The 26,125-nt window shown below is 36.5% G+C and overlaps 1 protein-coding gene across 2 annotated transcripts in view; it reads right to left on the reverse strand.

The window, feature by feature from the left end:
* Positions 1 to 25,217, reverse strand: part of DCN (decorin) — a 41,977-nt gene extending 16,760 nt beyond the window's left edge. Inside the window, exons 1-3 of one of the 2 annotated variants that reach the window (XM_060656791.3) lie at positions 24,970 to 25,217; positions 20,766 to 21,012; positions 5,776 to 5,888 (exon numbers count right to left, since the gene is read on the reverse strand). In XM_060656791.3, coding sequence (XP_060512774.1) covers positions 5,776 to 5,888; positions 20,766 to 20,979 — 327 coding nt within the window. In that variant the 5' untranslated portion in view covers positions 20,980 to 21,012; positions 24,970 to 25,217. Of the gene's footprint in view, positions 1 to 5,775; positions 5,889 to 20,765; positions 21,013 to 21,782; positions 21,914 to 24,969 lie in introns of those variants that run through there. The other variant, XM_060656792.3, reaches the window with a different exon arrangement.
* Between the last annotated feature and the right edge of the window lie 908 nt (positions 25,218 to 26,125).

Raw genomic sequence — 26,125 nt, forward strand, 5'->3', positions numbered from 1 at the left:
AAAAAAAAAATTAAAAAAAAAAAGAAAATTACTTCTCATTCCTTATTGTTACACATATAGCTATTGCTAAACTTAGTTTTGGGCTACTTCTTTCTTTTCCAATGGTACGTATGTCTATAGAACCATACTTCTTATTATTCCAAGTCTTCTTGTCAACTAATTCTATGGGATTCGGGATAATTTTATCCAGGTCTGAGAAACTTGCTTTTCAGTTGTAGTTCACTTTGTGCATATATGAAAATGCACGGGAACAAAAAATAAAACAATGAGAACTTACACTATCAGAAATGCAGAAATACTTTCTGAAGGTAACAGCTGGTAGGTTAACCCATGTACATCCTCATGTTGTTCCCATTATTTGACTAATTAAACCTTATCACAAGTAACAATCTTTTAACTGATCCTGAAAGATGCATGGGTTGGTTAAAACAAAATCCCAGGAAATCCCAAAGCATATTACAAAAAATTCAAACACCCGCCATGGTTCAAGTCATAGGATATTAATATTTACAAGCAAAATGTCCAGGAAATTAGTAACAGCAGAGCTAAAAGAGCGGTCTAAGAGGAGCTGCATCGTTGAAAGACACCCAACATGGCAGATGCTTAATTAATTATGAAGAAAGAGGAGAGCATCTATTGCCATCTATGGAAGAAAACTCTGAAAGCTTGGCATCAGTAAATGTATTAAACGTGGTCTGAAAATCTGCTTCTTTTACGTTAAATGTCAAAACCTATTATGCAGAATCACCCTGATGATGCATTACCTGTTATTTCAGCCAATAAAATATTACTTTGTTCACTAGGTAATAATTAAATAACACCTCTACCTGTGAGCACGCCATAGTACTATCCGCCGTTAAGTTTTAGTGGCAGTAGGACACTTGCCCCAATTATTTCTTCAGTACACTGGGAATAATAATAGCACCTACAGGGGGTTATTGTGAGAGTCAAAGCACAGTGATGCATATGGACTTCTTTGCAAAGCACTTTTCAAATGGCATTGCTGGTTGAATGTCTTAATCCAGTGGAAATCACACCTGCTTTCAAATTAAAATACATTTGAAAAATAAATATAAGCTATGAAAATTTCGGTCATAATGAGGTAAACTTTTAAGAGCTATATGAGCTAGAACTTCACATAAAACAGATCCACAAGCGAAAACAAAGTTATTTGTGTATATACAGTATTTGTAAAGATGGTTGATGTTAGTTCCATGCATGCTGATAACTATTTAAGAAAGCACACTCATAAAATAACAGGCAATGACAAGATTGTAAGATAGGAATAAACTAATTACATTGGCTAACGCCAAAGGCCAGCAAAAACAGAGAAAGAGTCAAAGGTGAACCTCAGGTAGTCATCAGGAGATCAGCTAATGAAAAGAAGGAACCTCTTCCCATAAACAGCCTGAGATGATCTCTGAAAATGGTTCACCTCTCACTTGATCCAGAAAATCCCACAAAATCATGCAAGCCGAGACAATCAAATCTTTGTGTTCACTTTAAAAATGCACGTGAGATTTCCCAGGACATCAAGGAAAAGCCACCGATTATCTGAAGGATGTCACTTTGCAGAAGCCACATGTGCCACCCTGTCACTACGATCGTGGAGTTGGTAGCTGTGCCCAGGCCAGAGAGTGAAGCTGGACACAGGTGACTCAGAAAGAGTGCTGAGTTTTTACTGAATATGCTTAAAAAACGCAGAGAGTAGAGCTGGACTTAAGGGTTTAGATGTAGATTCTCTGGTCATTGAGCACATCCAAGTGAACAAAGCCAAGATGCAGGAGTTAAACTTATAGGGCTTATGGTTGGATTAACCCCTACCTGAGATAATCCTTACTGTAAAAGAGCAGATTCCTCTTAAATCAGAAGAGGAGGATGCACAGAACAAAAAGATATCACAGAAGAAACTGAAGAAACAAAAACTTATGGCCCAGAGTCAATTCTGCAAAAGATAAATGCAAACAAGAGTGAAAACAGAAAGAAAAGAAAAAGGAAAGAAAGAAAGAAAGAAAGAAAGAAAGAAAGAAGAGAAAAGAGAAAGACAAGTAGAATCGACTCATCAAGACTTTGCTAAGAGGTGAGAGAAGTCAGAGGAGAAGAGAACTTGCTGCTTGCGGGCAGGAAATGACTTGAGCATCACATAGACTAAAATTGAAGCACAGCCTCAAAAATCAGCACAACCTACTTCCTTTCCTTGGTAACTAAATAAAAAGGGATCTAGCCTGGGAGGTATGGGAGAGGAGATGAAAAGAAAACAGGCAATGGAAATGGAGTGGAAGAAAGAATAAAAGCATTTTCACCACCTTCATCCAAGAAGGTGATCGAAAGTTACAAACTTCCAGTTAAATGAGGGCTGGGATGTAAGGTACAACATTACGACTGCAGCCAACATTGGGGTATGGTATATTTGAAGGGTGCTAAGAGAGTAAGTCTTAAAAGATCTCCTCGCAAGGTCACAAGGAAAAATACATTTTTTTTTCTTTTCACACACAAACACACACACACACACACACACACACACACACACATTGTTCAAGATGAAGGATATTAACTAAACTTATTGTGGTGATCACTTTGCAATATATGAAGTCATTATGCTGTATACCTTAAACTAAATACCTGTATTTAAATACCTTAAATACAGTGCTGTGTGTCAATTATATTTCAACACAATTGAAACAAAAAAAATGTTAAAGCCTGACTTAGTATTATTTCCCCAAAACCACTAATGCAGGTTTATACTGTACCAGGTATCGTTTTAAGGGACTGTATGGTTACTATCATATTTATAGGCAATAAACGTACAGAGTCAATTCAGAATGCTCTCAAGTTTAGATCTAAAGATTTGGCTCTTATTTGCTGTGTGACTAGGAACAAGTAACTGAATAAACAACCTCTCTGTGCCTGAGTGTCCTCATCTGTATAAGGGAGTTATCAAGAGTGTCTACCTCATAAGAAGAGTTGTAAGAATTACATAAGTGACTGTATATAGGTATTAAGCCTAGTATGTAGTAATTGCTACACAAATGTTTGTTATTATGAAACTTTTGACAATTTTTTATTTTTAATTAAAAAGAACTTCCTTACTAGATTTATTAAGCATTTATTCAAAGGAAATATATGAAAAGTTGACATTGTAATACTTAATTTTCCATTATTTCACAGAATAATTATGTTTTTTCTATTACATAGAAAAGTATTATATTACATTTCTATAAGTATAAAACTACTCTTGCACAGCATATACTACTCATTATGAGACAAAGAGTTTAAATTGATCAAATTATTGAGAAAAAAGGAAGCTTTCTGTTAAATCCTTTCTATTTTAATCTTTGCTAAATTTTCATTTCTCTTCTTCCTTCTCATTCAAGCGTGCCTTTCCTGGCTGAAATTATAACGTTTATTTGCAAAATAACAAGTTTAGAAATGATCATGAATGAAAGAGTAAGAGAAAAATAGCTGGTTAACATTCCTTGAACAGTTGGAAGCTCTAATAAACTCTTCCTCTCTTCAATGTATACTTTGAAGTAGAAGGAAAGAGATTCCAAGATAGTAGTTGCCTAAAACATACTGAGAGGGAGACGTGGAAAAGAAAGAACATCTTATTACAAATGCCAGATTTAATGAGAGTGTCACAGAAACTAGATATCTCTTATTTAAGGCTATAAGGAGGTCAAACAAATTATTCAGATTATACTTAAACATACAGTAATTTGAGATTAGAGTAAGAGAATTCTCCTTCCTTAAAAAAGTACCTTTAGGGTGAAGTTATAAAAATAAAATGAAGCCTTTAAATTTTAGCTCATTGGAAATAACATTAAATTTTTCTTAATCTTCTAACATATTCAATGACAGTTTGAAGAGTCATTGACAGACTGTGTTGGTTTCACCATCAGCTCACTCCGAGTGAAATCATACCATGAAGGCAGAGAAAACGTGAGTTGGGGCTCAGGTCCGTATCTTATCAGTAGAAATGGATCCCATTGCTTCAAGATTTGAGATCTCTAGCTCATGCCTCATCTTCACTCTTTGCAGCCTGTATCTTTCCCTCCAGCCAACTCCTGTATCTGCTTATTTTCTTTGCCTTGCCTGTCCTTTCACACAGAAAACCCTCTTTTCTTCTCTTCCTTTCAAAATTCTGCTAACCCTCTAGATCCTTTGTCCAATATTCTCTCAAATACTAACTGGTAACCTGATGTAGGACATGTCTGATTTGACTATTTCTTAGTACCCATAACATTATCTCTACATCTCATAACTATGCAATTCTCTCCCTTTTTTTTCTGAAAATTCTAATGCTTTACATTGTATTTTTAATGTTAAGCAAAACTCTGCTCCCCTGAAATTTCCACTCAGTTGCCAATAGGACAATTCTGTCACTTTGTAGTTGAAGTAAGTAAATTCAATTTCTCTTCTCCAATATGGCCCTTCATATATGTCACTCGTGACCTTTTTTCATTCAATTTAGATATCCACATCTCTGTCAACTGTGCCCATAAGAGATGATTTCCAGATTCTTTATCCCCATGATGATCATTCTGAAGATACTTAAAGGTTAATGCCCTTCTAAAAATGTCTTGCCCAGGACCAGACTCAATACTTCAAGAGGGGCCTACAGTGAGGTGTTTGGCATTTATTATGGACATTGAAACCCAGCTTCTTTATAATAAACGTGCAATGATATTCTGAGGGGAGACTACATTCTACTCATCCCACAGGTAGAGAGCTGGACTAAAAATACAGTTCATAGGTATTCTGATGACCTACCTGAAAAGGCAATGCACTTTCTCTTACAGAAGGCTGCCTTAGCAATACTTAACCCTATTTGATTGGGTTGGTCTTTCTCCATTTATAACGTACTTTCTCCCAACTACAGTTATACTCATTCTTTGTTCTATGTGACCTTCCTCTATGTCCTGGGAAGTGAACTTGGAAACTGCCTAACCCAGATGACCCTAACCTCTGACCTCTCATTAGGTTCATCCATAGGAGACACTGACAGGAAATCAGGAGGTGGGAATACAGTTCCCTACTTCTCTCAAGGTGGGCTTGCATACTTCATAACGCTTTGCTGGCTCCTATATCCCTTTGTAAATAGTCCCTTCAGTAAAGCCTTCTCTGTGAGCCCTTTTGAGAGTGCCATTAATTTTCTGCTGGAATCCTATCCGGTACACTGGATGTGTGACACTATAATAATGACAATAAAAGCACAGATACAGATAAGAATGAAGCATGCATACTCCTGCATACAAAGCAAGATCTAGATATATAGATATAGATGTTTGGAGATAGAATTATATTTACTAAGTAAAACATGGATGTTTATCCCTTTTTCTATTGGTGCCAATCTTTGAGCCTTTAAAACACTTGCACCTCTTAGAAAATGAATGAAAGAAAACAAAAAGAAATAAATGAATGCTAAGATCAGTAGTCCATTTTGTTCGCCTAATGAAGTACTATCTAACTGGGGAGATAAAGACTTTTATTCATGAAACATAAGAGAAGATTAAGATATATATATTTTTAGGAAGCAAATACTAAAGATATATGGGGTATATGCAAGAAAACTGGCTGACTTTTAGGGGTTAATGAATACGATGCTTTGCACCCCTATCGCTCCCTAAACAGAGAATTTAATCAACACTTATGTGTTGATTTATTACCATATAGTACCCCAGGCCTTACCTAAGTTTTGTTTTGAAAAATCCTCTGAGTCAGATCTTGTTACAACTCACAAACCAACCAACAAACAAATACACAAAGAATCCTTACATGAAGGTTCTTCAGGTTCTTGAAGTCTCCATCTTTGATTTCGGTTATTTTGTTGTTTTGCAAGTCCAGCAGCGTAGTGTCAGGAGGGAGCTCTTTTGGCACTTTTTCCAAACCTTGCATGAGAGTAAAAGTGACGTATAGTCAGTAAAAGGGGCACATGACTACACAATCACAAGGGATGTGTTTGCAAAGAAATCAGTGTTACAATGAAAATTTTACCAGTACCATAATTTTCTTCTTCTAGGAATTATACCAATTGTAGTTTAAAATATCTGCTTTATTTTTCCCAAAGAAGTCAAAGGATGTATACAAAGGATACATATATATAAAGGTTACATATATGTATATTCAAGTATAAATAAACACATCATTTTTCCCATGTAATTACTTTTCTGAATAAAAGTAAAATTTATATTTTGTAAGAGAGTGGCTCAAATTTCTCAGTGCACATTGTTTTACCTCACTGTTCTTGTTTTAACAATCAATTCCTTTGATAAATGTTAAGTGCAAGCGACCTCTAAATCTATACTTTCTGCATAAATATACCATGAGTAGAGAAGAGCTTCAGCCAAATCATCAAAGACCCTTTAGACCTAACATGACATTCCCACAGATCTACATTTAAAATGCCTCTCTTGGGGCGTCTGGTGGCTCAGTTGGTTAAGCGTCAATCTCGTGCGGTTCGGGAGTTTGAGCCCCGCATCAGGCTCTGTGCTGACAGCTCAGAGCCTAGAGCCTGTTTTGAATTCTGTGTCTCCCTCTCTCTCTGCTCCTCCCCCGCTCACACTCTGTCTCTCTCTGTGCATCTCAAAAATAATTAAGATTAAAAAAATTAAAATGCCTCTCTCTCTTCCATTGGCTTTGTTTCACATTGGTGTAGGTCGTTAAGCAAAAATTTGATATTCTATTGACTCAAATTCATGTGATCATTTCTGTATTTTAGGTTGTATCACATAAACCAGAAAAGTTGTTTAACCTCTCCATCATATCTGAAACTTGAATTCTTTCATTCATTCAACAAAGCTTTACGGAATACTTCCTAGACACCATCAATTTATTAGGCCCGGGGGACACAGCAGGAACAAGACAGAAATTGTCCACATCCCCACAGAACATATAATTCAATGTTTTCAATTACAAAGAAAATTTCTACAGGGACAACAACTGCTATGTTGCAAAGGTATCTTTCCAATTTTGAATTTTACGGGAGTACAGACTGTGGAATTACCATTGCAGTCATAGTGCTATATTCGTGTCTTCCATGAAAATTGCAGAGAATATTCCTGAAATCACCTACCTTCTAAGTTCTCTGCAAATAATTTTTTACTCACATTGTCACATTATCAGAGATCAACTATCGTTATAAATTTAAATAGCGGAATGCAGGCGATGCTAAACATGTACAAATATATTCCAAGAACTCACTACAGAAACAGTTCACAGAGAAGAAACAAGAGTGAAGTGTTTTCAGCGATGAACAGCTATCTTGTAGGAGGATATTTAACTGCTCTATGCAGTCATGATTGCTGCCATTTTCAGAAATGTCAGATTGATAATTTCATGCAATTAGGAGTGGCAGGCTTCTGCCAAATCATTGATAATTAGTGTTCTCCAACCAAGTAAAGACACATTTCCTTTCCTTTGGAAAAAAGTTCCCATCTACATTTCATTATTAATCTGTGGGCTTCTCTGTCAAAGTTTTAATCTCCACTTATGCTTACTTTTACGTATTATTGAACTTAAATCCTAGTGACTCTCTTAACATTTGTTTAATGCCAAAGTGCAGATAAATGTCAGATGTGGAGAGGGAAAAAATGATATATCATTTTTGATATATCATTTGGCTAACAATTTTGATTATTTTGTCCTGGAATTTTAGGAACTGCTTGAGGTGAATTATATATGTCATTTTTCTGAAGATTTAATGTCAAAAAATCTTCAGGCTTGTGATTTTTGCATTTTAGTGCTTAGAAAGTCATTTTCTCGATTAAAATCATAACCCTACCATCTACTCTGAGCTACTAGTAAATTTATATCTATTTGGAGGATTTATAGAGCAGTATTTTTATTAAAGCTTTCTACTGATGTCGCTTTATAGTTTATAAAAACTGAAAATATGTTATCTTATTTAACTTACATCAATCTGGCAAGATAGGTAAGGCTGTAGGGTGATTTTACTTTTCCAGATGATTTTTAGAAAAGGCTTCATGCCGTGAGCAACTCACATAAGAGGGTCAAAGTGCAGACTAGAACACAATTTTCCTGTATCCCCAACAAGAGCTATTTTTTTTAGAAAAAAATTTTTAATGTTTATTTAGTTTTGAAAGGAAGAGAGAGAGACAGAGCATGAGCAGGGGAGGGGCAGAGAGAGAGGGAGCTGTCAGCCCAGAGCCTGACATGGGGCTCAAACCCATGAACTGGGGATCATGACCTGAGCTGAAGTCTGATGCTCAACAGACTGAGCCACGCAGGCACCCCAGAACCATTCTGATGTCAGATGCAATCACATGTTGTACATTTAAGGTCTAGACAGGGCATTGAACTTGCTCAACAACTAAAGGCAGAGTACAATGGGGACATTATCCCAGTTATGATTTCTTAAAATGTCACAAAGGAAAGGACCATTAAGTAACAGCTTGTCTATGATTCCCAAATGCTGATCAGGGAGACACTACAATGAGATTCTTACCAGTCTACATCAAACAAAATTCGACAAAAATAAGTGCAACTGAGTGTGTTTTTAATGTAAATTACACACCCACACCCACATATACACAAACACACACACACATTTCTGAGACGAGCATCTGCCTCCATTTCAAATATACCTCTTAAAAAAATAATTCTGATAGCAGACGGCAGGTTGTTGTTACTTCGTTGCATTTGGTTTTGATCTTATAAGAAATCAACTTGTTCAACATTCAAAACTTCACTTGTCCCAGAAATTAGGAGACTTCTAATATAGACCGAGGCTCTCTTTTATAGGTAATTTAAATTTAATGGAGTTATATGGCTTCTCTAAGGCATCTCATGTTTAACCTAAACCAAGAACAAGGTGACATGAGTCCTCACTCTAGATCTACCCGATGTGCCATAGATGTATGTAAACACGGCACATATTTTTTTTAAAAGATGCTGATCTACACTGTTCCTTAAACATACTGTGCTGATTCTTAAATACTTGTTTTTATTTACAATTTATGTTTTATGGAATATTCCACCCACTCAAGTCCTTCTAGCTTCATTCTAATAACCCCTTAAAGTGTGCCCTTCACCCCCTCCTCTATAATATTCATCCTAACCACACCAGATAACAGTGACCCCTCTGCCACCAACTCCTTATATATAATCTCATGAGGTATTGTCCTGCACTTCAGTTTTCTTTCTTTTCTGTAAATTCTGGGCAAGCAGGAACAAATGACTATATTTCATGAGAGCTGTGGTCTTACTGCTTTACACATAAAGGTGACTTGTCGATTGATTAGTTGGAAAATCATTATCTGTCCTGCTGTCCTTGGTGAAATGTTCATGGTCATGACTTCAAGATCTTTTCTGCTATGTTTTGTTACAATCATCTCTTCGCATCTTGCTTTCATAACGGTTCTTACTTTTCCTCAGAAGTACTAGAATACAACTGGCTATAATAATCAGAATTTTCTTTCTGATTCTTGGTTTAGCTAGAAACATTTTAGTAATGAACACTACCATCAAATATGCTGTCCCCATTATCTGCACCTGAAAACTGCTCTCAATTTCTTCTGTGTCTATGACATATTTGTGAGGAACCTTTGTTCACATATGTCTGAAGTATACCACCTTTTCTGTCCCACGTGGTAACTGATACAATGGTAACAGTTTTTTTGTATGACATATATTTCTCATGGGAAGAGATCAATTGTAAACCCTTGGATGGAGGAACAGACCCTCACTTATAGATAAGTATTATCAAAAACAATCAAGCAAATAATGAACCCTGAATCTGATTAAGCCTGTAGATGTAACTCCCAATTTACAAGAGATACAGAAGTCAAAGGTATATGCTTAAGTCTATTAAAGAAATGGATTCAACAATGTCAATTAAAAAATGGGCAGAAGACATGAACAGACATTTCTCCAAAGGAAGCATACAGATGGCCAGCAGATACATGAAAAGAAGCTCAACATCCCCCATTATCAAAGAAATACAGATCAAAACTCCAATGAGGTATCACCTCACACCTGTTACAATGGCTAACATCCATAACACAAGAAACAACCAGCATTGGTGAGAATGTGAAGAAAAAGGAACCCTCAAGGACTGTTCGTGGGAATGCAAACTGGTACAGCCAGTGTGGAAGACAGTATGGAGGTTCCTTAAAACGTTAAAAATGGAACTACCTTAGGATCCAGCAGTCACACTACTGGGTAATTACCCAAAGAATACAAGAACACTAATTCAAGGGAAGCATGCACTCCTGGGTTTATAGCAACATTATTTACAATGGCCAAGATATGGAAGGAGCCCAAGTGCCCAGTGATTAATGAATAAAAAAGATGTGGTGTATACACACACACACACACACACACATGCACACACACACACAAAGAAATATTATCCAGCCATAAGAAGGAATTAAATCTTGTCATTTGACATGGCATGGATGGATCTAGAGAGTATATTGCTAAATAAAATAATTCAGTCGGAGAAAAACAAATACTATATGATTTCACTCATATGTGGAATTTAAGAAACAAATAAGCAAAAGGGAACAAAAATGAGAGAGAGAGAGCAAGTGAGAGAGAAATAAACAAATTCTTAATTACAGAAAACATACTGATGGTTACCAGAGGGGAGGGGAGTGGGGGGATGGGTTAAATGAGATGGAGATTAAGAAGTGCAGTTGTCTTGATGAGCACAGGGTGATGTGTGGAACTGTTGAATTCCTATATTGTACACCTGAAATTAATATAACATTGTATGTTAACTCACTAGAATCAAAATAAAAACGTAAACAAAAATAAAGAAACGGATTCAACAAAATCCCTATTTCCTCAACAGATAAACCGCAGGGGAAAGTAAAGAAAGGCTTGTTTTTCAATCATTTATAGTTTACAAGACTTTAAAGCTATTTAAATAATTGCAGTGTATGTACTTCATTTGGATCCTAATTCACACAAACTGTAAAATTAAACATTCGTAATATTTACTAGATGGTTGAAAATGTGTACACTGAATGAATCTCAGATGACATTAAGAAATGATCTTAAATTTTAGATGTGATCTGGTTGTCGTGATTGTATGAATTAAGAGCTTTAATCTTTCAGAGAAACATACCGATACATTGTTGGAAAAAATGACAGGACAACTGAAATTTGCTTTAAAATAACATGGAAGGCAGAGGCACCTGGGTGGCTCAGTCAGTTAAGCATCCAACTTCAGCTCAGGTCATGATCTCCCAGTCAGTGGGTTCGAGCCCCGCATTGGGCTCCATGCTGACCGCTCAGAGCCTGCAGCCTGCTTCAGATTCTGTGTCTCCCTCTCTCTCTGTTCCTCCCCGGCTCGCACTCTGTCTCTCTCTGTCTCAAAAATGAATAAATTTTAAAAAATTAAAAATTTAAAAATTAAAAAAATAATATGGAAGGGGGAAGGTGGGTGGAGATATGTAGAAAAATACAGGCATTAGTTGACAGTTGTTGAAGCTTGGTGATGAATATACAAGTCTCTCTTATTTTGCAGATTTTGTATATTTAAAAATCTTCCTATAACCTTTTATTTTTTTAAACATTTTTTATTTTATTTATTTATTTTTTGAGACAGAGAGTGACAGAGCATGAACGGGGGAGGGTCAGACAGAGGGAGACACAGAATCAGAAGCAGGCTCCAGGCTCTGAGCCATCAGCCCAGAGCCCGACGCGGGGCTCGAACTCACGGACTGCGAGATCGTGACCTGAGCTGAAGTCGGACGCTTAACCGACTGAGCCACCCAGGTGCCCCTCCTATAACCTTTTAAATAAGACTGTTATTTGAATTTTAATCCTGGTTCCTCTTTTTTGATCCTTAACATCCTTGGGTAAGTTGCTTAAGCTGTCTATGCCTCAGTTTTCTTGCAGCTTTCAAAGAAGTTTTGTGAGGATTCACTAAATTGTCCTACAACATAATTTCTTACCATCTTGCAGAGCAGGGCCTCAATTACTGGTACCTACAAGTATTTTCAATAAGGAGACAAAAGGGTGCCGCTCCGATTATCTTGCTGATTATTAGTCTGTAAATCTGTGGCAAAGTGACTGTTTTTCGGGGGTTTTTCCCTGTAATCAATACAATGATAACACGTATTATCCTGGAAGCTGACATCCGCTCTGCCTATGTGTCACACACACATTTTTCATTTATAGTTCTTACTCCTGGGTTGGCTCTTCTCACCAAACCCCGTGTGGTCTTGTTGCATTCATCCTTGCTCCCATGACGTTCAAAGTCTCTAAAGACGTTCACGGTCTTTGATGCTCAAGGTCTCTAGAGAGCTTGTCTACAAAGCCCTGCCTTTTGCTGGTATCTCCTCATTTCAGGAAGCACATGTTCCCCAACAACTAACTCGGCCTCCCCAAAGCTGTTGCTGGTCCATTTAACTAGATTTTAATAGTGGCAAATGCTACACTCCTTTGGCAAATTTGGAAAATTTCAGTCACTTTTGCATTGGGCTATTTGTTTTGGTCAACATTATCATATTTAGAGTCAGAGTGACTTCGTCTTAACATCAACTCGGATGCCAACCAGAGATAACTGGGACCTTTAATTCATTATATTCACGTATATAACGCTTCTTGATCTTAAAACGCTGAGCATGAAGTAGACTAGGGTGGAAATCCTAAAGCTAAAGATTATTTTGAGGTGATTAAAAAACTTTATTTTAGTTAAAAATTGTTTACTTGAACTAAAACTAATCTTCAGATAGCATACAAGCAGACAGTTGTTCAATCTTAAGTATATTTTTATCTCAAGCTTTTAAATTAAAAAAAAACCCTCAAATTCTGTCTTTATATATGATTTTATTAACCATCTATGATTTTAACTAAACCATTCCTACTGATACTGATGAATTTTATATTAATTCCTAAAACTATATGGAAAGTAAGATGTTAAGCATTTTATTTTATTTTATTTTATTTTATTTTATTTTATTTTATTTTATTCTCATATAAAATTTATTGTCAAATTGGTTTCCATACAACACCCAGGGCTCATCCCAACAGGTGCCCTCCTCAATGCCCATCACCCACTCCCCCCCACCCCCTGTCAACTCTCAGTTTGTTCTCAGTTTTTAAGAGTCTCTTACGTTTTGGCTCCCTCCCTCTCTAACTTTTTAGGCATTTTAAATGAAATACCAATTTTCAAGGTAAAACTTGCTTCAAAAAAGGTATTCTACAGGGGTGCTGAGGGGTTCAGTCAGTTAAGCGCCCGACTCCTGTTTTGGCTCAGGTCATGATCTCATAGTTCAAGGGATCAAGCCCCATGTTGGGCACTGTTTTGACAGCATGGAGTCTGCTTGGGATTCTCTTTCTCTCTCTCTCTCTCTCTCTCTCTCTCTGCCCCCCCCCCCACTTTCTCTGTCTCTCTAAAAAATGAATAAATAAGCATTTTATTAAAAAAGATACTTCTACAATGGAAAAAAAAGCTATGAAGATATGATTCAATGCCTTTCTTAAACTCAAGTAGAAAGTTTCAGTAACTATGAAGTAAACTTGTCAATTAATTTTCATTATCATTGACTTGACCTCTTACGTAGTTAAATAATGACCTTCACAGGGACATGTAATATCTGTGGAGTTTCCACATAGAATACATAACTTATGCCTATGTTTCTCATTAGAAACATATATAAATCCAAGTGAGCGTGTAGAAGGTCACAGTTTCCAAAGATGACATTAATTATATCTCCCATCTCATATGCTCTTATTCAATAACAATAAAAAGATGAAGTCAAATCCCCCTCCTTTCAAACCTGGGCTGGCCTTACAATGTCTCTATGACCTAATGGAATGGGCCGGAGGAGACACGGTGTGACTTTTGAGGCCAGGTCAAAAAAGGTTGTACAGCTGCTACCCAGTTCTTCTGGGAAGCTTGCTCTGGGAGCAGCCAGGGGCCATGTAAAAAGCCTGTCTAAGCTGAGACCACCCTGCTGCAGGGGCCATCTGAAGCACTCCAGATGACAGAACAGCTGGGCTCATAGGCAACAGCAGCAACAATTGCCAGTTATGAGTGAGCTGTTTTGGGTGTGCTAGACTCCCCATGGCCCCGGCCCCAGCCAACACCTGTCTGAAATGCAAGAGAGACCCCAAGTCAAATCTCCTGTCCTTAAATAATGAGCGAAGCAAAATTATCTTTTTACGTGGTCAAGTTTTGAGATAGTATTTATTCAATAATAGTAACATGAACAGAGTGGTTCTCTCCATTCAATTATCTTTCAATGAGCTTCCTTTAATGTGATTCTAAATTTTCCATTGAAATGCAATTGTTTCTAAGGCTAGTCTGAATTATTTATTTGTTCTCCCAAATTCTGTAAAAGGAACTTTATCTTCGTTAAAATAGGGTTATTTGTTAAAGTAAATAAGATTCTACTTAAGATATTACCAGAAAATCATTTCTGAAATGAAGGCTAATGACAAATTGTACTTTTTTTTTTCTAGTTGCCCCAGTGATGAATAGCATGGTTCTTTAGCAAATGTCAGCAATCTGGTAAACTGCATGTTGGACAAAGGCCAGGTTGCCCTAAGACATCATGCTTCCCCCCCCTCCCCTGTTCTGTGGCAGGGGTCCTAACTCCACAATTTATTCTTGTTGACTGCCAACAATATTTTTTAATAATGCTGTCTTCAATTTAATAATGAAGACAATAGTGATACACTTCAGTTTTGGCACATGACAGATACAACAGGTTGGAGTCTCAGTTCCACCAAAAACCTTTCTGTTCAAGGCATACATGTTTCCTGATTCCCCTCTTAAAAACAGCAATTTGATTGTGATGGCAGTTGCATTGGGTTTCAGAAATAGGAGATTCCCCCTTTAATTTGATTCTCTTTTCAGATAAACTCAAGGAAGGTTTAAGCTTCCTGATTCTATGGCCATCCTCAAACAAACAAACAAACAAACAAACAAAACAACAACCAAAAAACAAAAATGCTGTGCACCACAGCTCCAGGACTCCTAGTCAGCCATGTTTTCTCCTTTTTCCAGCTTGATAGAATCAAGAATATTGTAGAATTATGCACTCATCCAAGCACTAGGTCATGCATATATTCACTTATTCATTCGTCAGGCAATTATTGATGTTTGAGAGCCTAACAAGTATAAGGCATTTTGTTGAGTACAGGGTATACAAAGTAAGTTATCACTATACTTTCCTTAGGGTATTGGAAGGAAATGTTTCAGTAAATAAATAAAATATACTGAATAACTACTATATATATGTTATATATAATTTATATATATATAAATATATAAGAATAATCAAGGAAAATATAGATTATAGTGAAAGCACAGAAGTAGACAAGCTACAGGAAAGCAATCCGCCAACTAAGTCAAGGATTAATTGAACCTTGACTGTTATAGTGTAGTTGCTTCAGGGCTTTCTCCTTTTATTGAGACTGGAATGAAAAGTGGATTACTTCTCCTATATCCTTATTTTCAAGGAAATATATAATCTCTTTGCTATTCTCTGAAGGAGAAAAGTTAAGATTAGAGGGTCCCCTGCATTTCTTTTGCTCAGGGAGTTGATATTCCGGTAACCTATTCTCAGCCTGTCCTCTGGAGCCAAGATGATCTTGCAGGGGAGAACACATCGCAGCTGTAGTCTGACCAAATGCCTTGATCTCACACAGCTGCCTCTCTCTCCCTCCCGGGACTGAGAATGAAACCAGGGATGTGTCAGTTCTCAGTCAGCTCAAGAAGACAGATGCTTCCTGTGGCTTTCTCTGACTCCTTTCTTCCTCCTCCCCATCTTTGACCCCTGATGTCAGGAACCTCGGCCATCCGAGTCGCATGAGAATTCCTCTTGCTGCGTCTAAAGATCTGCCATACTCCACCCTACCCAATAATAGTTTAGGCAACCCATTGGGCATGCTCGGTGCACAGCCTCCTTCCCGCACCATGTCTTAGACATACGCTTTGGCTGCATCTGAAACTCCCAGTGAGGGTCACCCATGTCCCTGCTGCTGCAACAGAAACTATAAAAGCAACTGAACTTCCAGCATTCTCTCTGCCCCTCTACAAAACAGCCCTAATTTATTCTTCTGAGTTGATTTCACAGAGTAAGTGTAATGGTTCATTTACCTCATGGATAAAATTTGCTTCTGGAAAACCAGTTTCCCCAGATAAGAAACAGCTATGGCATATATGTCTCAAGTGGTGACCACTGACAAAATTTTCACCAGTTGAAGCAAAATGATTAAAAAGAAGAAAAGTAACTCTACGCAACTTGAAGGCTTGTATTTTTTTTTTTTTTGCTAAGATTTGTTTTAAACTAAAATATCCTTTGCCATATGAAGTACATTTTAGGAACCAGTAGCTATTTGTACTGCTTTTACAGGGCAAAATAAAATGTTACATCTTCTGACATCATCTCTAGAGAGCTAACTATGTGGGTTGTGAATCATTTATGATTATAAAATAGCCAAATGTTTCATTGTTCTCCACTTAACCAAACCCCTTTTATTCAAAGGAATAGTGTTTGGAGAAGAGTGAACTGCTTGATAATTGCAGCATTTTCTAGTTCATGTCTGCTTATAGCTGGAGGTGATACAGTCCCTTTGGGAGGCAGGGGAGAGAAGGTGTTATTTTATATCAATCTTGACAAGCCATGTACTTCTTAGAGATTCTCAATTTCAAAGAAAAACACAAGAACATTATGAGGAAGAGCCTCATGTGACTAGCCAACTTTGTCTGAAATGGTAAGCTAAATACAACAGAAAGGTAGACACTATTACAAACATTTCTATTCTTACCTAACGAAATGGGATCTATTCCCACTTACCCAATGAAAGTTGCAAAGTAACAGGTAGTAAATGGTAAAGCAGAACTTCAGTTCAGAGGTATTGAACGGCATAACCCAAGTTCTTTCAACTATTAAATAATTTTAAAAGGTATTTAAATTCCTTTCAAGTTTGCTTATAGGAAATGTATCGACAAGTATTATTTAAGTTTGGAAGAATAGTCAAAAAACAATGCTGATCCTTATTTTACCTGCCAGGATCGATCTGCCTTTTAGCAGCCAGATGAAAGTACCAAATAATGCTACTTGGTAACATGTGAGCCAAAGACGAATGGTTACCTGATAACACTTGGGCCAAAGAGGATACGTATAAGTAAGGGGACTGTTTTCCTGCAAGATATGAGGTACATAAAACAGAACTTCCAATCACAGGATCAATATTGAACATTTTGAAAAGATTGCACTAAAATGAGTTACATTGGTGCCTTTTTGATTTTAAGGGAACTCACAGATTTCAAATTTGCTAAGCTTATGTTTATTTTATTTTTGTAATAAATGTTACATTTAAGAGTAAATTGCTTTATGTCTTAAGAGAAAAAAGAAAGAAGGAAGATTTCATAAAATTCTGATCCAAACTGCAATTACGAGAAAGTACAAGAAATTCAGCCAAACAACTTGGCCAATATCTATGGAGCATTCATTATTTCTTGGACGGGTTGAAATATGCTTACTTTCTCAATCCTGGATGCTATAGAAATAATAAACATGCTATAGAAAATATACCATAATGCTATTCAGATACATTAGAATGAAGGATGAAAGCAGTCAATGTGTCTTCTTGAACCACCTCGAATTTTCCCATGGACTAATTATTCAATTGTAACTTCACAGTTTTAACATCTCAGCTTTGAAAGAACTGTTTACAAATTTGATGCCATTTAACTTTGTTAAAAATACTTCTTAGTGGCAAAAATAGTCAAACGTTTTAATAAGAAATGTTTGCTTCTGTTAAACATTGTTTAGATGACAAAGGCCTACTGTCCTTCAACACTGTAGGTCCTCTCCCCTCATTAGAAGCTCTGGCAAGGATAATCCTTAAGAAAACATTAGCCTTTGATGCAGATAAGCATTCACATTTCTCGTTCCAAAGTGCATTACATTTTTTTTCTCTGTTACAATAATTCAAGCTTCATGTTCAGATCACTAGAAAATTTAAACCAAAAAATAAACTGCATTGCCTTTACTATGAACAAGGTTGCCTATTTCTCCTTCCTCTTTTTTTCTTTTTTACATATCTTTCAGCCTTTATTCCATAGAATCCTCATATAGAAAATATGTATTGGGGCACCTGGGTGGCTCAATCAGTTGAGCGCCGAAGTCTTGATTTCAGCTCAGGGCATGATCACACAGTTCGTGAGTTCGAGCCTCAGGTTGGGCTCCATGCTGACGGTGCAGAGCCTGCTTGGGATTCTCTCTCCCCCTCTCTCTGCCCCTCCCCCACCTCTCTCTCTCTCTCTCTCTCTCTCTCTCAAAATAAATAAATAAACACTTAAAAATATATTTTCTGTTTTAGAAATATCTGACCAAAATTATTTACAATATATTTAAATATGAATTTAACAGAAACTAAAAGTAACTTAGATGAGACCATTGCTCATGGGAACTCAGTTCTCTTAATTATATAGGGTTTCCTCAAACAAATCATTATTACAATGTTGACTACTTCTTTGGTATATAATGTCAGTAAACCTTTTACAGGAAAGACGTGCACTCTGGGCTCTTAGATAAAGGTAACACGTAAAAAATTTCCTCATCAAAAAACAACTCAAAATAAACAATAAAAAATAATAACAAGGACAACAACAAAGCTGTATCATGAGATGCCCAAGTCAATGAACTTGATGTTTCCTGAGACTGATTTTTCTGTTTAGTTTTGAGAAATAGCCTTAGGGCTTTTTTATGAAAGACCAGTAGAAAACTGTCTCCAATGCTTTCATCAGAGTCAAGCTTTATAAACTATTTATCATGTGAGCAAAATAAAGCCACATCTATGGAAAAATAAAACCAGTGAAGTGACCGAACAAGTCTTTGCTCCTTAAAATTATCAACTGTTCATTGTTGGTATTATATGTAGTGGGAATAATCATGAATCTTTTTAACATTGTTACGAGAGGCCAAGTGAGATTTAACGTGTATCACATGTCTTAGGAACTTGGCCATTTAATAAATTTTTTAAAAGTCTACCACTTGGGGCACCTGGTGGCTCAGTTGATTAAGCATCTGACCCTTAATTTTACCTCAGGTCATGATCTCATGGTTCTTGAGTTTGAGCCCCACATCAGTCTCTGTGATGGCAGCACGGAGCCTGCTTGGGATTCTCTGTCACCCTCTCTCTCTGCCTCTCTCTGCCTCTCTCTCTCTCTCAAAAATAAATAAATAAACATTCAAAAAACAAAAGTTTACCACTAGTATATCCATCATATGATGATTCCTCTGTTCAGATATTTTCATCTCCATTATTTTTCTGCCTATATGAGTAATGCAGGTAATCTCTAGATGCTTATAATAGTTTCTGTAGAATTTGATAGCAATCTAATCCCCCTTGTAGTGAATATACAATTCAAAAAAGAAATAACCACTAATATAATATCAGACCCACATGAATAAGGACCATATTTGTCTTCCTCATTCCTTTCTTCCCAGGGCTTACAACATTGTGGGGTCTCGATGTATTTGCTGAATGAATACATGAATCCAGTGGAATTATCCTGTAGCCTTTTTAAAGCCTTCTACACACTTTTGTGGGGAGGGGGTTAAATGGCTATACAATACGTCAGCACCGAAAAAGCTATCTTGAAGTGTTTGATTTTCAGTTGTTAGTATTGAACATGTTTTATGTTTTCCTGGGTTCTAGTTTGTAGTTTATTCCAACTATAGAAGTTAGTGGCAAATTTCCCTGCAAAATATTGCTAGAAAGCATGTTCTGAATAAATATAGAATGTTGAAAAGAAGTACCCTACTACACTATGGAGTTTCTCCTGTAAGGAAATACTCCATACCCCATGGTAAAGTCATTCTGTGGGGATTTTTTTTTCTTTATTTTTCCTTATAATAAATGAACCGAGAGAGAGAGAGAGAGAGATACAAATCAACTGTCGTGTCAACTACATTCATTCCCCTTTGGCCCATCTGCTGGGGCCTCAAACTTTCTGGAGATTTATCTTTTGAGTGTATTGCTCTTGGAATTCCCAGGCCAAATTTTTCCTGAAACATGATAAATCAAAGTGTATACAGTGTTGGGCTAAAGTTATATGTCTCGTGATTATATTGGATATTTACACCATATCTTGGCTGTAAAGATTGCTCTTGAAACTTTCTAAAGAATATAAATAGCTAGATTACAGAATGCCAAATGTAAAGCCAAAACTAAGACCCAGAGATTAAGGGAGTAGTTTGGTACTTGAAAGATAATTTTTTGTTCTAAAACTTTACTTGTTTTACTTCTGATAACTCTACATACTTTACAATTTAGTAATGTTCAAACACCGTTATCTGGGCTAAGCCAAGAGTAGAGACATCACCCACGTCTTAATATCTAGTATTTCTTGAAAGCAAATCACTGAATTAAAATGAGCCTTCACTTTGGAATCATAGGACAGTGATTTGTTCAAAATTTTATTTCAAAGAAAGGGGACCATGAAGCTCAGAAAGATTTTTCAAAACGTGATTTGTCTAAGATTGTGCAAGTGATGGAGCCCCTACTTTAAAAAAGGGAAGAAAACAGTCTCCTAACTTCAAGGCTACTTCCTTCTACGCTATTCGGCTTCCTTTGCTTCTCCATAGGTGGCACTGTCTCTCACATTTGGAACTGCGGGGATTCAAAATGAAAATGTTTTAACTCTCAAGGAAGCCCATTCCTGTGAACACAACAGGGTAGGGGATATGTTAACTAACTATTTGAAACAAACAGTAACAAAAAAATAGAACATAAAACAAGGTAAGGAAAGAGGGCCTCCTGCACCTACTCACCCAAATCAGAACACTGCACAACTCGAAGGTGGCACTGACAGCGGAAAGGACACACTGGTCCCAGAGGCTCTAATTCAGAATCAATAGGAGGGTGCTCTTCTGGGCCTATCCCAGAAGCCTCATCTTCTAGCATAAAGTCAAATAAGCCTCTCTGTTGGAACGGCCCAGCCCAGGAAACTTGTGCAAGCAGGAGGAAGATGATAGTTGCCTTCATGATTTATCTCATGTATTTTCACTGCCAAGGAACCTGGGAAACAAACGAAAGGTTTAGAGGAGTAGCACTGCCTGGTTACGTTGTTATCTCTGATATGAGATAGAGTAGAGTGAGTGTAAAGCATAAAAAAAAACCATATTTCATTTATTGTTAGGAAGCCGAATATTGAAATGTATTTGAAAGGTACATAATAGACTACCTGGCACAGCTATTTACTTCTGTAAAGAAATGTGAATGTTCTTGAAATCTGCTTGCTTGAATTTGGAGTCTGAATTAAGGCAATATATATTCACATCATTTGCAAAATCGTTAAGATGATAGATCACGTTGGAATTTTCAATGCTCATTCAACATAAGCCATGCTACGGTCAAATAAAATTTCATCTATACACATGAGAGATCTCCAATTCCTGTGTCAGAAATATCTCTGGAAGCCAATCTCCTCTCTCCATCCCACTGTATTTATCTTGGTCCAGACCTTTCTCATCACTCCCTGAACTTTCACAAGAGCTTCCAACTGGTCTCGGCCTTGGCCTTGAAGATTCTCTCTACTCCAGGCCATCTTCAACTCTGCTGCCCAAGTCATGTTCAGAAAATCAGATTTCATTGTATTTCTATTCTACTGAAAACTCCTTGTTGACTTCTCAAGGCTTGCCCATCAGGTCCACATCCCCTTTGCTGCAAGTGAGACCATTCACAATCTGGTGCCGATGTTTCAAGCCCTGTTTCTCTCCATTTCCTCTCCACTCCGACCCCCACCACAGCCCTGACACTCAAAGCTAATTGCCCTTTAAAATACCTACCTTGGGAGAGAGTTGTAAAGATTGAATGAGATAATGGACTTCCCTTGTGTATTCCCTGGCTCATCCACACAGGATGCTGCTTCCTCCCTCTTCTGTGTCCCAAAGCACGTTGCTCTTACCTCTTTTAAAGAACTTATCACATTATACTGTAATTTGTTTGGCGTGCTTGGTCTGTCCCCCCCAGCTAGAAGATGCACTCCTTCAGGGCGTGTCTTATTATTCTTTGTTCTGTACCCAGGCCTTGCACAATATTTTGCACAAAAATGACTCAATTGACCATCAATTTATTAATAATACACGTTATTCGGTTTGTTCCAAGCAACCAGTCTGATTTTTTAAAACACAAAGTTGTATTTTTTCAATAGCAAATTTCTAGCATGAGGAAGGTAACAAATCCAAAACTTAAATTTGGTATAAGCACAGTTTACTTTTCAAAATAAATCTATTGACCAGTTTCTCAAACTGATCATTTTTTTAAAAAAACAAATAAACATCTATGGAAAATCCTACTGATTTTTATATGACTCCCATGTTATCTGGTTTTTTGTAAAGAAACAAAAGTACAGTTTTGGCAAATCCATGTACTTCTCCATTCATTCAATGAGCCCTTTAGATTTATATATCTGTTGTTGAATTTGTTGTTTTGTTAGCTGAAGTGAACTAAATAAATCTTAATTGACAAAAAGTAGCTGATCATATGGAGAAGAAGCAGTCTATTTTTGAGCTGATATATTTTAAAACACCACTGGAAATGTTCTAAGGATTCCAAAAACACATTGTAGATACTATCTTTAGTTTTGCCACATCTACGTTGAATTGTACACTTACAAGGAGCATATTAAAGCTGCAAATTCATAACTAGACTTAAAGAATGATTTTTTCATCAGCAGCCAATGGTAGCATATGCAAAAAAAAAAAAAAAAAAAAAAAAGAAAAAGAAAAAAGAAAGAAAGAAGGAAGAAAGAAACCCAAAAAACAAACAACAACAACAAAACAAGCAACTTTATATGCCCTGACCTTAAGGTATCTAAGTATCTTCTGGAAATTCTTGGCTAGGTCCACTAGAGAGGGAAAAAACAGTTTTTGGATTTCTTACACTTTTGTTCTTAGTTTCTACTTATTACTGAGGTGTGTATAAGGCAGCACATATACAGAACGGGTCGTGGCTTTTCATTTAAAAAATACCACAAAGTTTATTATTCACGCTGCCCCTTTAAATTTGGTATCAGGTTTTCTCTAGGAGTATATTCCCACTCATTTACTGCATAGCCTTTTTACGGAGACCCTATTGTTTTGGCAGTGTTTCCTTGGACTGGATCTCAGGGAGTGGTTTTTGGTCTGTTTCACATTAAAATGCAATGTTTACGGTTTACCACAGTTTGCTAGCCTTGCATATTTAATATCTTACAATTTTAGGAGAAAAATGAAGCAAAGTAATTGCAGATTTAATAAATAGCAATGCGAATTAACGCAGATGTTGCCTTTTGATCTTTTCTCCAGAGCAGAGAATGCCTGGTTGTTTCACTAACTCAAAAAAAGAAATGTTGAACATGAGCTCAGAGGAATATTATCATTTATATGTGTTTCCTCTTGTTAAAATGGTGCAAATTCTCTGCACAATATTTTTCTTGGTTAAAGCTGAACACAAACAGGAAGTTTATAGCTTTCATTACTTATATTATATCACTTTGATGTGTGTGCATGTGCGTGTGTGTGTGTGTGTGTGTGTGTGTGTGTGTGTATGTGTGTGCATTTTAACCCTGAATGTCCTGGAGAAGAATATGTCAAGTAACTTTATACAAATTCCCCCAGGAGATTATTTCTTTAAATTACTGTCATCATACTTGAAGATGCAGCATCTTAAAACAATTAGTGGAGGCTATTGATATGAATAATTTTTAATCACTTTTCCTTCCTTAGTATATAAGAAAAATAAGCACAAAATAGCAGTTGCCCTGTGGAACCCAGAAGATTATTTACTGACATATTATATTTCCCAAGTTTCTTTGAAATTGTTTTAAGCATTCTCAAAATGTATGACTCCTTCTTACCTGCTAATTGTTAGGTATAATGTCACTACTGCACTAAAGCTACTTGCCCCACTTTCTAAGTGTTTCATCAAAAATAATAATTTCTGTCTCCTTAAACTACTTCAGCCCATTAAATTCACTATGTAATTCAGATCACCATTTGTAGGATGTCATTTATGCCTTTGGTGTGACTTTCAAAATCCAAATTTAACCCTCAGGAGATTAGTAAAACTATAACTACAGACAAAAATAAAAATCCCCCAGCACTAGGTGAATGGAAAACCCCAATAATAACAGAAATGATTTAAAAATAGACAATAAAAAAGGCATTTATCCACAAATAAGGGCTGCTATAGGAGGCATTTGGTTCTTTTTCTGGTCAAAATAGCAATAGGAAAAGCAAAAGCCACAGGAATTTATGTCACTGGGAGCCCACTTAACCAGTGGTCATCGGTGGTACCCTCTTTTGAAATTAGCAAGAAAAATAACCTACACCCTAGTGATGTATCTTACAATACAATTTCATTTGCATTGAGAAAACTGACTGGGTCTTATCTTTCCCTGTAAGGAATTATGTAGCTAACTGTGAGATTTTCTTTAATAAACAGCATAATATTTGCAACATTTATTTTCACCTCTGTGATGATAATTTCTGTTCTTTTCTAGGTTGTAGAAATATACATTTAACTTCTGCAGCTCACCACCAGAGTTCACATCACTGAGGTTTTAAAAGTTCTGAACATATGCAAGAATTCAGGAGGGGACTAAATCCTTAAATACATACATATAACCCAACTACAAATTCGATGCTGATCTAGAATACTTTTTTATAAATACTTTCTAAAGAGGTAAAACATTTCATTAGTACAAATACAAAATACATCAATATAGATACTCATGGTGTTAGGTTACAGTTTTTTTAATAAACATCTTTGCAAGAACAGAAAGAACTAAAACAATGCATTCAACCATTTTACCAAATATTTAACTTCTGTCTTCAAGCAATACTTGTTTAAAATGCTGCATAAAGATTATCAAAAGTTTAGCACGATTTTTTTTCTTTCCTTTTTCTCACCAAACAATTCCTTTTTGCTCTCAACTTGATCGAAGTTTTATTAGTCTGTAGCAGAGTTCAGGACAATTATTGAAAACCATACCTTTTAATCCGGGGATTTGCCACAGGAGCCCTCAAAGCTGAGATGTAATTACACTAAATATTCAGCCCCAGCAAAAGAGTTTGCAGGTGTGGAAAGGAGGAGGGGGTAGGTGCTGCTCTGTGACTGTCACTAGGTTGAAAACCTCCTGCTTCTACTCCATAGCACGGTTAAAAAATAAGGTTTCCCTCAATGAACACAATCCGGCTGACACCCACATTAGATCATATGGTAATGATATGTCTCTTGTATTGCAGCCAGAAAGTTTATCGACCTTTTTTCTCCCCATTTGCTTTATTCCTTTTGCATCTGCTTAAGATTCTAAACTGCTTATGTGGTAGAAAGGGGCAACTTGATTTGAAATTTGTTTTATTGTGTGGATTCATTTCCCTAAAACATTGTAGCTAAAGGGTTTGCTTCCCCACCCCCAACCTCACTGCACTAGCCACCCTTTCTAGTCTTGTTTATAAGAAGCATTTATACTTCCAAAATGACAGTTTTTCTTGCTATCAGGATGTGTAAATCCAGCAAATGGAACGAAATTAATCTTGTAGTTATTTTAAATGTGGTCTGCAGAAATAAATGAGTGATTTAGGTGAAAATTTTCATTCAGATTCTTACTTGCCTTGGGCTGTTTGCACAAATTCAAGTACTCAGCTGTGGAGTTTTCCTGTGTATTTTGAACATATTTCTAGTGTCCTGGAAAAAAGTCATGATTTTTTATGTGAAGAATATCACGTAGTTATTATTTCCTTACTCATAGTTTATAATCTCTCTTGTTGTTTACCAGCCTTTAGGTTTCTTTCTATTTTTCTAAATAAAACACATAGATACCAGAAATGGGTTTCATTTTAATTTAGCCTGTATATGAAAATTTTGATTTTCATGGACCACACTTTTATATAATCCAGAATTTTGAAAAGGCAACAAAGTCTATGGCTCTTTTCAAATTTCAGTAAATAGCAAAAAGGAAATGTAAACACAAGGAAAGATATTTATTTAGCCACTGGAAAGCTTTTTTGAGTTTTTCTTAATTCCCTTGCTGGATGCTCTTTAATTCTTTTCCTCTGTGTCTCTATGTTTTGACTTGTATCTTTATGCCATGGCCCCTAGGCTGTTACCAGGTGGAAACTTGAAATCCACATCTGTGAAACATGAG

This window comes from Panthera onca, chromosome B4, assembly GCF_046562875.1.
Source record: "Panthera onca isolate mPanOnc1 chromosome B4, mPanOnc1 haplotype 2, whole genome shotgun sequence".
Lineage (NCBI taxonomy): Eukaryota > Metazoa > Chordata > Mammalia > Carnivora > Felidae > Panthera > Panthera onca.